Consider the following 16,503-nt stretch of genomic DNA (forward strand, 5'->3'; position numbering starts at 1 on the left):
ATTAACAAGAATATTCTGAATAATATTTGGATGTATTTTTATTGGTTCCGAAAACCTAGACACTCATTTAAATTAACATGTTTATTGTAGTTATAATTAAAAAAAAATTTTTTAAGGCTGATATTTCTCAAAATCTTAAAATTTAACCCTAAAAATGGATATTTTTATAATAATACCAATTTAATTATTGCAAACCATAAATCTATACGGTAAAACACATTTCATAAATCAAATAGTTCAAAGAGTTAGTGTGAGTGTTATGCTTGTTACTTTAATTTGAATTCAGTTACACTGTTAAGATTTTCAATTACATAGTAATATAGAAAAATATGAATAAATTAAGCTTCTCCATTACAATCATCAATTACATTATTACACAGTAAAAACTCTTAAAACTACGGATTGGCAAAATTATAAAACATCTACAAGTTATAAAAAATCATAAGTATTAATTGGAAGAAAATTTTGTATCCTAATGTGTTAATATATTTTCGTGTCAAAATTATGAGTTAATTTATTTATAATAATTGTTATTTAATATTTTACCTAATAATATACAAAGGAACTATTGAGCAATTACACGATTGAATACTTAACAAATTACCAATTCTTTTGTAATGTAATAGTAAGTATCATCTGATGCCCTTTGAAATATTTGTAATCGTTATTTCGTATATAATCATACACTTATTCATTTTTATTGTAAATTGAGATCTAATTTTGCCCATAAATATAATTATGCTATGTAAAATTTTACTTATTATTGTTTTGTATTTATATTAATTGGTTAATACGAGTTTCGACAATATTAATTTATTCAATTAAGAAACGATATCTATTTCTCAAGCTTAGTATTTTAACTTGGCGTAGTTAGTCAATAATGACTTGAAATCAACCATTTCAAAAATATTTCAAATAAATTTACTTATATTTACCTAAAAAAAAAATAGAATTGTTCCCTATAATATACTAATTTTTCCATATTTGTATACAAAAACAAATGTATTCCTTAGAACTTTAAGCTGAAGTCAAACAATTGTTTTGTTGTCAAAGATTAACAATATTATTTGAACGAACTTTTAAACAATGAAAAATCTTGTGAAAAGGTTTTCTTCACATAGTTTTTATTTTATTATTAAGGAAATAATTTACAAATAATTTACAAGCTAAAATTTACTTAGTCTGAAGCCTTATTTTCAAAATTTATTGTACTTAATCGACTCGGGTAAGTAAAATCATAATAATATACTTTTTGAAATGTAAAAAAACCCAACCAATATATTAACTCAAAAAGTTTAAAATTATTATAGAACGTTTATATGAGATTTTCGACAATGCATCTAAATATTTTAAATTATTTTTTCAAAATCATCATTCGTAGAATAATTACTCCTAAAGTAGCGGTTTACCAAGAAAGAAATCACATTGTCAAATTTTAATTAAATAGGAGGTGATAGTCTAATGACTAAATATTTAAAAAATTAATTAAAATAACTTTTTTATACATTTAACAAACATGTAATATCAAAATTTATTACAATTTTTTTTTTTAATTTTTTTAATTTTTGTGTATTTCAGAAGCTCAGAATAATTCTTTGACTAATTTTTATTATTGCTGTATCAAATTTTTCGTTCTGAGGAGTGAAAAAATAATTTATAACTACCTCTCTCTATGTATAAAATACTATAATGATAACAAGGAACATAATTTATTCAAATTTATAGCTTTGTGTGTTTAAAAGTGAATGCTATTCTAAATGGAAATAAAAAGCTTCTGATTTATCATCAATAACTTGTTCTTTGGAATCTGCCGGTCACTCTGTAGAATAAAATTGTGAACTTGCTGTTGTTAATATTCTAATTTATTAAACGAGATGTCAACCTGAAAACGAGAGTTTAATCTTTAACTACTGTCGTATGGTTGTTATGTTTCAAATCTATATCAGGTGACGGAGAATCGCTAAGAGGAAATTTGTGCATCTAAGCGATTACATTATAAAAATAAAAACAATAATATTATACGCTAATATAGTAACTGTGTTTATTGAAGTACATGCATATATTGGGAATCCCTGTGCGCGTTAAGAGTGTGTGTGTGTAAGTTTGTATACTGCGTTGTATGTGTGTGCGCCGGTACGATGCGGTGCGCGTTAAACAACGGATAGTGCGGGGACATGCGGGGGAGGTTATCCGCGTGTCGATTGGTCGACTCCCTGCTCTGCCCCGTGTGGTATGCGGCCGACCGGACGAGTCGACAAGTCCGTCGCGCGTGTTGCTGTCGCTGTCCGTAGTGAACCGTCCGGCTTGAACCAACGCAGTCAGTGTTCGATCGCTATCAACCGCTGCCTGAACACATTATTTCGCACACGTACCACGACGCATCATAACCGCGTCTACAATAAAAGCCGATAAGTGCGCGCTGACAAGTGACACCACGTTATTGTAAATCAGGCGGATAATCGTATTCGATAGCTGATCTGTAGTTTCGCCCGCGTCAAGTTCGGTCGTTAAAAAAAATCGTCGTAATCAATTTTTTTTTTTTTATAAATAGTTTTTAATTCATATTGCATCCAAGTGAATCTAGTGATGGTGCGCTATCGGTGGGTTATAGTAAAAAGCTGCGTTTCGACGGCGCCGGCTACCGTATGCCAGCCGCCACGATAGGCGGTGGCAGCGGTGCCCCGACGACATGAGCCGGTAGTCTCGTCAGACGATATCAATAGAGAATTTTTCGTGTAATCACTACCCGACGACCAGACGGTGATCGCCACTCTAACCGCCGAGGCGATGCCGCACGCGAGCGAAGATGGAGTCGCGGCCGCCGGTGAGGACGCGTGCAGCTCGGACGAGCTGATCGTGTTCAAGGACGAAGACGGCGGCGAAGATGTGGTCAAACGATCCTCGGACAAAGTGACCGAGGAGAAGTCCGACTTGATCGACTTATCGGAGTCTGAGGTAACAACAGTTTGGTAGTGATTATATGTATTGAGTTTTGACGGCGACGTAGTCGTTACCGATTTTTCCGTTATGGTATTTTGATATTTTTTCGGTGGTGTTAATTGGGAAAAGTCGGTCCGTGCATCGAGTACAGATTATTATTATTTATATTTTGTCCGCGCCGAGTCCAATTATAATCCGACGAGGGGTTGTTTAACGTTGAACAGGTGAAAACAGGTGTGTGTGTAACACCATTGTTAGACCCCTCGCACCTCCGCCGGATCCGCTCGAACCCGTGATTATAATAATGGCCCTGCTCCGTTGAATACACACACATACGCGTTAACTAGGCGTAAAAAAAATAATTCATATTCGATCATTGCTCTCATCGTTCATCTCGCTCTCGCCGCCGATTGTTCGTCTTGCTATCTCCACAGACGACCGTCGGTTGTTTATTTTTCCACGCGAGTCGTAATATTTTGCGCGCCAGATTGAGATACTGTTTTTAATTATCCGGTTAAACAGTAGAACGAGATGAGTGTCGATCGGATACGAGTATCGCATTACCCATCGGCCACGGCGCTATAATGAATTTAATTAACAGCGTGTATGGAATTGTGCGAGTGATAGTTGCACGCTAACGCCTAGACGCGGTCAGTCGATCCATTAAAACAGTAATAATACCATAAATACTTAATCGGATGACAAGTAAACGACCGACCGGCAAGGTCGTTTATTAAAAGAAATACATCGTAAATTAGTGTTATTATGAGCTTCCTTAATAACTGGCCACTTGTGCGGCACGCGCATTGACTTACACGCATAACCATTTTACTCGACAAATTCATCACTACGAAAATTCCAACTTGCCGCCGATTACTAATTCCGTTTTTAGGTTCCTCTGTACGGCCATTACGGCTGAGTAAATAAACGATTCGGAGCGGTTGGTATTCTGATAAGCTCGTGGTCGTTTTCTGTAGTTTACGACTCGAGTGTCCAGAAGAGCGTACGTCCCGTGGGCGGCATGTTTTGTAATAAAATAAATAATTGTAATCGAAATCCATACTAGTGCGATTCTCGGTTTTGGAAACGCGATACCCCCCGGGGAACGTACAACGCAACTCGTCCAAATGTATTTACAATCGCGAGTTGGATTTGAGGTAACAACAATGACGGTAATAATAATGTTACAGAGGTGTGTGTGCGTGATCTTTCCTTGTTCATTATATTGATCCCTGTAGGTTATCGGGGTACTAAAATTGTAAATAAGTATTTTTTCTTCTCGGAAATTTCGATTTGCTTTTGTGTCGCGGTCTTGTATTTATCAAACCCCCCTCCCTTCCCCCGATTATTCCTTAACGACAATAGTAAACACTGCGCGGATAATAAAACGGCGAATAGCACACCTTCTGGATTGAGAGATCCGCGGCCCTGTTTAATAATATTTTGTGCGGCTTTACAAAAAAAGGGACGGGAACAGAAGAATTGAAGGTATTGAACTGAACGCACGAACACTGACAAAGAATATCGAGGAAATAACATCAACCCTACACCCGCCCGTTTGTTATGTGTTGGACGAACCTGTTCCAGTTGTGTGCATTGGGATTACGACGGTAAACGGACTCTGCGGGTATTGTGCATCTTCTCCTTCCCATTGCCATCGCCACAACGTCGCTATAGAATTGCTACAAGTTATCATTGTGGACGATCGTCGCCTGCGTTTTAGGAATTGCACCACCCACACCAACGGGGACAGACGCCTAAGAAATTTTTTCTCGGAAAACAAAAACCAACAAGGGCCACCGTAAATCGGTTATCGCGCATAAAATAACATAATGTTGTTGGAACAACAATAATAATAATAATGGAAGCTACCGGTAATTGTGGCGGCGTCGATCGTGGAAGGGGATTACGTGTGACTCGTTAAGGTCTTTTTAAACACGTTCTAACAATAACCGGTACCATTAGAGGGACGGTGGTCGCTAATAGAGAGCATTCGATGATTGATAGTAATCATGAGGACCATACAACTAAATGATACTCAAAGATGATGATTGGCACTGGCTCTGAGGATTTAATTGACTCTCCGGTGGCAGCGACCACGTCGTAATTAACCTTGGTCCAATTGCTTCATTCCATGAAAACGGATCGACTTAACAAAAAGTAGGGATTCGTGTAGAAGATTCCATTTTAGTAAAATTCCATTACTGGATCGGAAATGGATTGGACTTGCATTAGTTGATGGATATTGCTCTTTATTTTTTTTTCAAACAAACAACTTTTTCTTTGTCATGATAATTGTCTCTTGATACTCGTAATTCCCCGACCATTTTGTAATATTACTTAATACATTGGCGACGTAATACGAAATGGGGTGGGTGGTGTACTTCGACAACCCGGTTCCCTGTTGGAATCCGTAATGGGCGCCAACTCAGCAGGAAGGGAAAATGAGCATATTTTTCATATTGTTTTGTTCAACTCGGAGTATATGAAGAATAAATCATTTTGAACGTTCTCAGCAAATGTGTTATTTATAATCGAGTACCTCCCTTTAACCCTATTCTTTATTAATGTCACCTGTCTAAAACATTATTTTCATTTTGCAGAAAGTCAATTCGAATCATCGGTGTTCTCCTGTGAAAACAAGCAGTTCTACGCCTGATCTCAACCGAAGTGAGTATATGTTTGATTACATTAATTGCAGCATTGATTATCGTGAACCGAAAGATAAACAAACTTTGTTGTTAAAACACACATAACTAACACAACGGTAATTAGGAGTCCATGCGGCCGCTGAGCCAGTCGTGGCCTGTAATTAGATGTACCGGGACAGCAGCCGCGAGCGACTGGAAGACGGCGGGAACCGGCACTTTAATTTCTACGGCCCACTCGTTAGTCGTTATAATATTGGCGCGCGCTCGTATGCAGTCTGTCCGGATAACCGGTGTAAATTTACATTATTTTCATATATTGTTAAAAACCATGCGTAATTTCTATGGCGTTGGCTAAACATTTAACTAACGAGACCGGTGAGCGTGTACAACAAACAATGTGTTTAATAAACAAAGCGATTAATGCGAAATAGAGAACTCGGGAACCTTTTTATAGTTGTAAGAAATTTTATTGGGTAAAATAATAAAACTGTTTTCGACTAGAGAGAAGGAACTGAAAGACAAAGTGTAATACCACCACCACGTGGGTTCTTGGTAGATGCTGCGCGTATGTTTATTTAATATAATTTCTACTGGTGATAAAAAAAAAAAAAATCCCAAATCCTTCTTGCACAGGTACATGCCATCTACGTCGAACATGTGTTGAACACACTCGACGGGTGGCGGTTCTCGGAATCTGACCGAAAGAATGTCATTCTGGGTGGCGAAGGCGGTATAGTAGTGGTGGTGGTAGTGATGGTGGCTGTGCCTGTACCCGTACGCGTACCCCGACGAGTAAGGCGAACAACGGACGCGAAAAATATAAAAATCTCTTTTTCTTTCTCATTTGTACTCTACATAAATATGACCTTGAACGTTATTGTCCATCGAATAACGCATAATGACAGAAGAGCTAATAATAATAAAGAGGTGGTCGAACTGAGCGCATTATAATGAACCGTCGGTGTGTAGGAGAGAGCGAGATGAAAGACGCTGTGCCTGTAATAATTCTTTTCTGTGAGTATGTGTACGCATGTACATACAATATGTGTATGTATAATGTATACACCGGTCTGTACGTATAAACAACAACGCGCTAGTCTACTTAGGCAGTGCTGCGTGCGGTGTCGGGGCGGGGTCCCACAAGGCTTCTTAAACGAGGTTCGTTTTGTTTTTTGACACCGGACCCCCTCCCGCCAACGTCACAGCAGCAGCAATAGGTTTTACGCTTTCTTTGCAGCCCCTCCGCGTCCGTCACCCCGCGTGTCGACTTCTCGACGGTGTGACGATGGGATCTTCGTGTTCACCATAGCCGGTGCGGTGGTGGTGCTCACCGGCTATCTCAAGCAGTGCTCGTTAACCAAAACTATACACGACTACTGCATACACGTACACTACTAACGCATGACAGAGAGCCGCCGCCGCCGCCGCCGCCGCCGTTGCGATGTTGCCAGGTTACCGCCGCCGTCCGAGAATCTTTAGAGATTTATTGTATTGTATATATAGTAACGCATGCACTGGATGGGTGACGCGCATAGTGTTATCACGCGGACTCTTTTAATTGTGTGTTTGTATCGCAAGACGAATGTGTGCAAGTAGCCGAGTGGCGTGTGAAAGAAGGTTTACGCACAACGACGAGATTTCAGGTGGAGATGCCAAAGAGTTTTGGGCTAAAAGATTTCGTTGTTGAGTAACCTCGACCGTTAACGCGTTATAATAAAAGAGTCGAGTGGGTTGTAAAAAAACCGCCGCGTGACAGGTAAATAAAATCTAACGTAATTCTCCCAAACGACTCGCAAAACACGGAGAATATTTGCATAATAATGTACACTTACTGTTTCATTGTAAACATAATTCGTAGTCCAAGTACATAATTTTGGTCGGCGTTTGATTTATACCTGCCCATTCTTTTCACGGTTCGATCGTATCTCCTTTTGCCGAGTCCCCAGCTCCAAGGAATCTAGTTGGAAAATAATTAATTATGACAACCGGCGTTGGTGGTTTGGTCGTATTTCATTGAACAAATAAACTATTAACGTTAATTTTATTTTATTTTCTCGGCGGTTTTGACTTGCACAGCTGTAAAAAAACCCATTTGAATACGCATATCGTTCAAAGCGATGCGTAAATTATAGTTCTTGGAAAAGAAGGTCGTCTGAATAATTGATTCCAATGCGCTTGATAATCAGACGTGTTTGCACCATGCGTGTGTATTAATGAGAATTTAATGCTGTGTGGTAAACGCCGTAGTGTTTTTTTTTTTTTTTATCGCCCGTTAATGTTCCATTTGGCCCATTGAGTTAAATCTCAAAATATCGGTGTTTAAAACACAATACATTTTCAAAAAATCCCGTATAGTAACTACAGTCTGTTGTACTTCGATTTACTCAGTACGCCGTTATATTATTTCTCTCTAATTAAAATCTTTGTCCTTGCGCGCCTGTAAGTGAACCCGTTCGTTATCGGTCAAGTTTCATTGTAACATTAATGATACGACCGACTCGAATCGGCTGCTGTCCATTGTAAAGTAAATTTTTTTTGTTTTTCTTCGGTTTCAAAATTGATAACGTTTTTAATTAATTTCTGATAACCGATTGTTATTATATTTTGCCCATTGTTTGTTCAAGCGAGTGTTAAATATTGACTCACAGTTATTCTTTTGCATATTTTATTTGTTCTACGTATAAAAACCACCACGCATATCGTCTTAATTTCATAATAATATTTTAACGTAGCTTAGCATTATATTTATGTAGATGATATAAGTTTTTTGTTTACATAAATCAAAACTTATCGCATTTTGTACATAGTAATTATGTTTCCGTTTTCCTTTCGACAAAACGTGTACTTCTTTACGCTTTAGTCAAGGATGAATTCCTTTTTGGTCCTTTTGAGAAAATAATAATAATGATAATGAATACTACCGTATGTACACATTATGTAGAGCTGCTGCACATCTCGCTGGCATTGTTTAAACACACATGTAGTAATTGTGCGCGCCTCGAGTTTCGTACGTGGCTCACTTGACAGTAATTAGGTTCTTGGCCGTCACTGCCAGTAAATGTACTCGTATTCTATTCATATTATGTATGCCTCCAGTCCAACTGCGATGCTGTTAGTTAGGCTCGTTTTTTTTTTTAACCATCTCAATGCACTACATTAGCTGTTACACACCGATTTTGAGTGAGTAGTGTGTTCATTTGACACGGTCACCACTTTTCCTATGATACGTTTTAGTTCTCTTAATGTCATACGGATAATTATTGTCAAGTTTAACTATTAAATAATTGTTGACTTCTTTTGTTTCAGGTAAACCAGGTCCAACTCCCCACCCACCTGCTTTCAACATGGGTTATCTCGTCGCACCATACCCATCGCCCTACACGAATGGCACGACGTCCGTGTCAATGGTAAGTTAATTGATTTTTGCTAAACAACTTAAAAAATACGAGAAAAGTTGCAATGGTTGTAAATCTCGATTCAAGTATAAATCGTTAATTTTTCTAAATTAATTAACGAGTTTATCGATATTGTTTCATCGTCCGACGCGTTAAAATTAAAAGTCCATTTAAACTAATGTGATGTTTGCCAAGTATTGTAAGCGTTTTGTTATCGCGTTATTATTTCTTCGTTAACCTTGGTGTTGATAAATACAGTAAATGTTCGAAACCCAATAACAGTTTTTAATCGCAAACGTGCCCAATAATGTTCATTGGTTATTTTTTTATAGATAAGTGCCGGTTATTTCTCTCTGAACCTTTGAACAAATACGCGGTACCTAGTAAATAGAATTGACCGGCAGAACAATAATCTATTCTATACCTGACTGAGGTATGCGACGGCCTTTTATCGATTACGATCTTGACGCCTCCGTATTTGTCTATTATTTTTCGCCGCGTCTTTTGGGTAAATATCTCCGCAAAATTTCGTTTTGATCCCAAGTATACAGCACCCCGTCTGAATACTGAGTCTATTACGACAGTACTCCGGTGTTATTTTTCTGCGGCTTTTGTGTATTAATAGGCGTTGTTAACCAACACGTATTGCATGTTCAACATATGGTAATTTTTAGTGAAAAATAAATACAATGAGCTTGAAGTATTTTTGAACTATAATTACTCTTCAATCACATCCAAAACACGTGCCCGAAGAGTTATTCGCGTTCGCGCAATCACTTTGTTATGTGTTATCAGTTTAACATGTTTCTCTGTTGATGCGTTAACGTTATTTCCGTAGATTGACAATAACCGTTTTTACAAAAAATCTCTTCATTTTCACGGATGTCAATCAAATGTCCCATTTCTACTACACTTGAGTACATATTTTAAATGACTAGCGTTTTAAACAAAATAAAAACGAGCCCATTTGGTAAAACACGCGTTGCCGTCGAACTGCCATGACATTACTGTCAGCTATCCAATTAAGAATTGTATTGGTTTAAACGACAAAATCATCCTCGTTGTTTTGATATCTAGTAAATTTAAATTTTAAATCCGCGGTAGCTGCCGGTTAGTGTTGTTGTATACACTGATGTGTGCGGGCGGCCGTCTTCTGGTTAATGCGGTCAGGCAGCGAAGGCGGCCGCCGTGTTCGGTATCGCAAGCTACAAACGAGGTGGGTAATTTGCCGATGACAAGGGGCCACCGGTGACGAGCGGGGCGGATTCGGCGGCGCTTGACACACACATATAGGCACTCGCGCGCGCGCGTTCACCGCCGCCGCGTCTCGATTAAACAAAACGCCGCTTATATTGCTTGCATCTGCTGCTCCCCTCTCGAATGTTCCCCTCGGAGACAATTCCCCTCTATGACATTGGACGTTATTAAACTGCGGTCGGGCACCCGCCGCCGGCGCGGGACGAAAACTGGTTTGCTGTTGGCCGTTGTCGTGTTGTAGATGTATATGTAATACGCTATGTGTGAGTGTGTGAGTCCATTTCTTTTACGGTAGGATTCGTCGGGGTGGACGACACTGGTTTTCGGATCGGACAGACTGGACGCAAGGCGCGAGGTGTGGCATACCTGTTGAGAGAACGTGCGCTATAATATAGCCTTGAAGAAGAACCGACGGCGGCGTCGTCGGCCACTTATAGCAGCTATTGTATGCGAGTGTGCGTTTGACGGCGTTGCCGGACTTCCGACAACCCAAGTTAACCATGTTACTCGTTCACAAACACATGCATTGCATCGCCGCCACGGTTTTCGTTGTTGTAACGTAATGGGACGTGATTGTCCCAACTTAAGACTTCGCCGAGCGTATAACGTTATTGTAATATTAACGAGCCAGTGGATAGTCTGTTTTGGTGGAATGATTACTTGTTTCGAAACTCGCCTTGTCGCCACCAGAAAGATCGACTCGATTGAATACCGAAAATTAACGTATTTGATTTAAAGATTTTAGATTCTAAACAGTTCAATCGATTTTTGTTTCCATGCCCGTAACAGTTATTCTGGTCAACGAAGAAATATTATTCAACGTTGACCGGAGTTATGCTGTTTTCCGGTTGGTTAAACCGCAGACGTCTAGCTGTGGCTACCGCAATAAAAATAAATCTTCGGTCCGCTGCTCTAGACGTAGACGAAATTATCTATGGAGTTCATGGCTATTGGAAATGATTTTTAATTTCAAGTCGGAATGGTAAAAGTATAATTAAAAAAACGGATGTGTAAACTATCAAAATTGTATACGTTTCTAAAATAAATTATCGATTGTAAAATGTTGAATTGGGTTACCGTAGTTAAAAGCCGTAACTTTAAATAGTTTTGGTCTAGACTCGATTATATATCAGTATTTTGTTATGTCTGTTGCACCCGCCGGTTTGATATTTTATAATAACTGCACAAGAATAGTCATTTTGGAGCTAACAGTTTCGTTTCTATCTAGAACCATTTCATTTTATCTCGTTTTATTTACGAAATGATTGTTTTATATATCAAATGGTTTTTTCGCTGACCAACTGATAATTTTGTATTTTTTTTTTAATGGTATTGTGTACATTTATCCACGTATCGTTTCTTAATTATTTAAAAACTATCCATAAGTATATGGAAATTTGAATTTCCGAAATCAAATTATTTTGTATGCTTATTAGATGCCCACTATTTACGGTTGTGGTCTTTGAAAAATTGCTCACAGTGTACACTATAATTATTTTCCATCGTGATTCATAAACTACGTTTAGTAATTAGAAGCGCAGATTATATGGCGCTTCTAGCTACACTACTGCTAAAAATTGATACATAGGTATATTTATTTTTCAAACCTGTTGAACGGTCGAAGAATCATTATCTCACTAAATATTTAATGATATTTAAAAATCGTTGTATAAATAAATAAAACTCGTTTTTTATGTTTAAATTTCAAGTAAAAATAAACTACTAACGAACCTATTGATATCGAACCAATAGTACGATGCGCGAATAAACACAATACTACTCCCTATGGACTGTCCATCTTTTTGTCCTTTTTTTTTTATGGTAACTAATTATTAATATTATGGGAATTTACTAGTAACCGGCGAACAAGATGGATCCAAAGCATATAACCTGTTTGGTCACAGCTGTCAGTGTTGTTCAAACACTATTATAAAATATGAGATTCGCTTTGGCTATTTGAAATACTGTTTAGTCATTTTATCCGATGTGTTTTATGACGTTGGCTGGCCTCGTCCCTTTCCTTATACTTCATACAAAACCCTTTAAATCGTATACATTGTAAATATCGGCCCTTTTGTGTACAGCTCGGTTTCCATAAAATATGTATAATAACATTATTTCTAATAATAAATCAAACGCATAGTTTAGAGATCTACAGTGGGAACTTGTAAAATATGTGTACACCTTTGGCAAGTACGGAGTTGAAAAAAGAATTTTTGCGGTTCCGTCACGTTTATAGGCCGCCCCTTGCGTGACCGACCGTACAAGTATACGCCTATATTGGTTAACCAGAATTTTGACATTTCCGTAACCCATTATCCGGTACCAACTCCCGAAGGAATTATACAAGAAACGGAAAAAAAAAACCGTAAACCCATTAAATGTTTACAAAATTATCGGGTTTACTTTTTCAATTGTAACGTGCAGAAGGCAAACACGGACAGGTGTCTCATTTGTGTGTGGTTATAGGGCCCAGGCACCAGATTGAATGAGAGGTAACTGCCTTTGATATCATCGAATGTGTACAGTTTGTGTGTTGTGGCGTCATGGTAGTTTACGGTCGAATGCCGATGCCAATAAAACGATGTAAAAAAATTACTTGCCAAGGAACAGCACAAAAAACATCACAGCGTTTAATGATCACAGTCCTTCCGTAAGGGCTCCGTTGGAGATACACACGCTGCAACTGACTAGAATTTTTTTTATTTGTATAATAATTTAAAAATTGGACGTACAAGATGCGTTTGTAGTGTTGTTATTGTCGTCGTTAAAAAATTGTATCGCTACTACTAGTTTCATTAGCCTTTTGTCGTGGAGTAATATTTTTGTAAGAGTAATAACCACGTTGCATGACGTCATGTTTGTTCTTAATTATCTCTGTTCTTACATGCAGTTCATATTCTCTTTGACTTTGTTTGACTGGTCTTGTATTTTAAAACTAGTTTTTTTTTTTTGATGCAAAACATTTTTGTACAAACGCTATGATTTAAGTTGATTTAGTTGTTTCGATGATAAAATCGTTTATTTTTGCACACGCTAACAGTAAATCACAGAAAAAAATAATTTCTTTTGACTTCTATTCTCTACTAGTTGTTACAGTAGTATGATAAAGCAGACATTTCTAATATTTTAGGCTGCTAGAGAAGGGAAAAACTGCTCTGGGCCGTTTTATTAATATTAACAGTAAACCTAGAAAACATTTTTTAATCTTACAAAGGCCGAAATATTGCTGTAATACATTCACTGTCGTCGACGCCGTCATTCCGTCCCTTACAGTGTTTGTTACTCGAGCACAGAATTGCCCAGGCCGTTTCGCCGTTTTCCAATGGCTGGAGGACATGATTCAACGGAATAAAACATCATCCCTCTAATCCGTCTTCCTCTGTTATTGCACACTCTCGCATACCAACGAACTTTCAATGGCTTCCAGACTCATTCTTTCTGCTCTATATTTCCACTCGTCTCTCACGGCCCCAAAACCAATCGGGTTCCTTCTACAGTACGGCGTTTTATTATTATTTTTTTGCCGTTCATTGCACAGGTTATTGTCGAATTTCCTTTCTCTCGGTTCTTTATTAATACTACTTTTTTTTTTGTTTTATTTCGTTATCGGCGTGTCACAATATTGATAAGCACCTGCGACGATCTCATATTACGGCGGCGGGGGATCCGGTTTTATGTTCCAGTAATGTACTGGTGTTCCCTTACAACGGATCGATTCTAGTTATTGTGCTTTGGATATGTGCTGGTTAGAAAAAAATCATTTTGTTTTTTATTTAATTTGTACATCACACTTTCGTTAATTCGAAGATAATCGATCATTCTTTCCGTGGTCGCTTGGTATGTAGTTCGATAGTGTAATACATCACCGAGTGGATAATATTTACCAAAACGCCAAATAATAACTTACAAAATGATTCCTAAAATAATAGAATGTGTATAAGATGACGGAAAATAAAAAAGTATAGCCAGTTTTCATCCAACAAAGATAAATTTTATTGAATGTATAATTATTATTTGATCAGACAAATAGCGGGTCACTACAAATAATTCCTAAAATTATGTATGAATTAATACTGTGTTAAACATGTTTCAGCGCACCATTGACTTTTTTTTTTGTATAAACATTTTTTCAACATGACCTGTATAACATTGTTTCTTATCGCAGCCAACTCGTTTGTCGGCCGTCTGCGTATCGACGGCGTTTGGTTTCATACAATTTGTATTGCGTTCAATGTTTGTAATAATTCCAAGTCAAATTTTTTACGTTTCAACAATTCTTTCGTTATCTTTGCGGTGGTCGGTTTAGGTGTATCGTGTTTTATTGAAAATAACTCCTCTTGACAGTTGTCTCGCAATATATTCCATCGCGTGTGTATTCAAAACGTATTCGCTTCGTAAACATGAGACGTCCTGAACATATTCGCTAAATATCACAGTATTTCGGTTGACATTTAAATTAAATAATAATTTAGACAATCGTGTTGTGTGGCAAGAAGGGCGGCTGTTTTTACCAACAACGAGTTTTCTTAGCCTCCGACTCGATGTGTGGTGAGATTGGTATAAGTTGCGAATAACACAATTCTTCAATGTTTGTCCATTCCACAAATGTATTAATAATGCAATTTTTAAATTGTCTACTCGCGTATCGCGCGCGGTAAACATTGTTAATTGCTTAGTAGTAATTTTTCTCATGTACACTATCTTTGTGCCGTGTAACCATGCAACGCTGGTATTTGTTCTGCAAGACCTTTTTGTAGCAAAGAAAACGTTGTGTGTTTGTATTAATCTGATTTACAATGTTTTTTTTTTATATACATGTATTCGTATTTTGTAGTGGTCGTTTGGGTCCAGTTGTTTTTTCGGGGGTTGTTTCAACGATGGGGCGTTTTCGACCTCTTTTCATCTATTTGTGTACTTCTGACCGAACCCGTATGTCCTTCAACGAGCACTCGTGTGCGGTTTATTGTGTAACTTCATATGGGTAAATGTTATTTGTGATTCTTCTCGGCCAAACTACGGCCGTACAACACTCAAGATGTACTTATTTTGTGTACTGCACACACCTTTGTGTTAAATCATTATCATTTCGATTCCGTATGGTATATATTTGGTTTAACGAGATAACTTGCTGACAAACACTCTGTTCCCACCAACAATTAAATAAAAAAATCTCACATTGAAACTCCAAACCTACCCCTCACAAAACTGTACCTGCTATTTATTGTTTATTTAAACAATTATTGTTCTGTTGGTCCTTGGTTGAGATTTTATGGAAGAAAAAATATTTCAATATTATACTTTGAGCAAATGAAAAAAAAAAAAAATGTTTTTGTTGGTAACTCATAAAAACTCGTTCGTTCGTATCGTATAAATATATATCCTTGAAATTTTATGTGCACGTCTGCACTTTTTATTTGAAACACTTTGAAATAGGAAAATATAATACTGCTGGCTAATATTGAAATTCTCTTCAATGTTATATTATGGCATTCTCTGATAAAAATCTAGATAAACAGGAGTATCCAAATTTTTTCTTTTTACTAAAGTAGGCATAATCTCTAATGCGATTTTATGCTACAGTGTTTACTCTTGCAGTGGCTGATTAAATTTGATATTATTATTATTATTATTGTAATATATAACACTGTTGAAAAATTGAATGGTCTCTAAACCTTAGTGACTCATCGACGTAGTCACTACGCATGTTCAAACTTTATTTAAGCTCCATTAAATTCCGGCCGACTCGTTCAGTCAAAATAAAGCAAATGTAAAAATAAAAAAATAAAAAAACCAGTATAAACATGATCATAAACAATCCAGCGTTTATAATGGTAAGCGGACCGGTCGTTAAAAAATGTGAATAAAAAGTAAAGTAAAAATACTTAGATCGCGCCCAGTAGCAGTTACAGCAACAAAAAATAAAAAAACTATAAAATAAATACAACAAGAAACCAGTTTGAGAAGAAATTATAAGGATTTGATTTTTTTCCATTAGGTCCTTTTCCTCCGCCCTCCTGCCTTTTAAATGTACAAATCAAATCGAAAAATCTAAATTTCTGGGTTTGTGCTGTTAATAAGCAGAAAATTATTGACCACCGTTCGTGTCGTCGTGTAAGTCTACACGTGTAATTTTCTTTAAAAATGTATGTAGTTATTCTTTCAGTAGATTAAGTGGGCCAGTCACGCGAACCTCCGTCACTATATGATTTTCACCCTTTCCAGATCATTGTAATTGGTACGATATTATAATAATGTAA

At 37.2% G+C, this 16,503-nt stretch overlaps 1 protein-coding gene and 1 long non-coding RNA gene across 2 annotated transcripts in view; one reads left to right on the plus strand and one right to left on the minus strand.

Annotated features, from left to right (window-relative positions):
- Positions 1–1,693: 1,693 nt before the first annotated feature.
- LOC126902987 (uncharacterized) lies at positions 1,694–8,902 on the minus strand. The gene is made up of 2 exons (XR_007703396.1): positions 7,424–8,902; positions 1,694–1,882 (listed from the first exon to the last, which is right to left on the minus strand). It is a non-coding gene; the product is annotated as an uncharacterized LOC126902987 (long non-coding RNA).
- Positions 2,254–16,503, plus strand: part of LOC126902986 (protein pangolin, isoforms A/H/I/S) — a 38,234-nt gene continuing 23,984 nt past the window's right edge. The window contains exons 1-3 of the mRNA XM_050680838.1: positions 2,254–2,955; positions 5,544–5,610; positions 8,898–8,998. Of these exons, the coding sequence (XP_050536795.1) occupies positions 2,788–2,955; positions 5,544–5,610; positions 8,898–8,998 (336 nt within the window). The 5' untranslated portion in view covers positions 2,254–2,787. The remainder of the gene's footprint in view (positions 2,956–5,543; positions 5,611–8,897; positions 8,999–16,503) is intronic.

The sequence above is a fragment of the Daktulosphaira vitifoliae genome, unplaced genomic scaffold (assembly GCF_025091365.1).
Source record: "Daktulosphaira vitifoliae isolate Bord-2020 unplaced genomic scaffold, ASM2509136v1 Scaffold_3, whole genome shotgun sequence".
NCBI classification, from domain to species: domain Eukaryota; kingdom Metazoa; phylum Arthropoda; class Insecta; order Hemiptera; family Phylloxeridae; genus Daktulosphaira; species Daktulosphaira vitifoliae.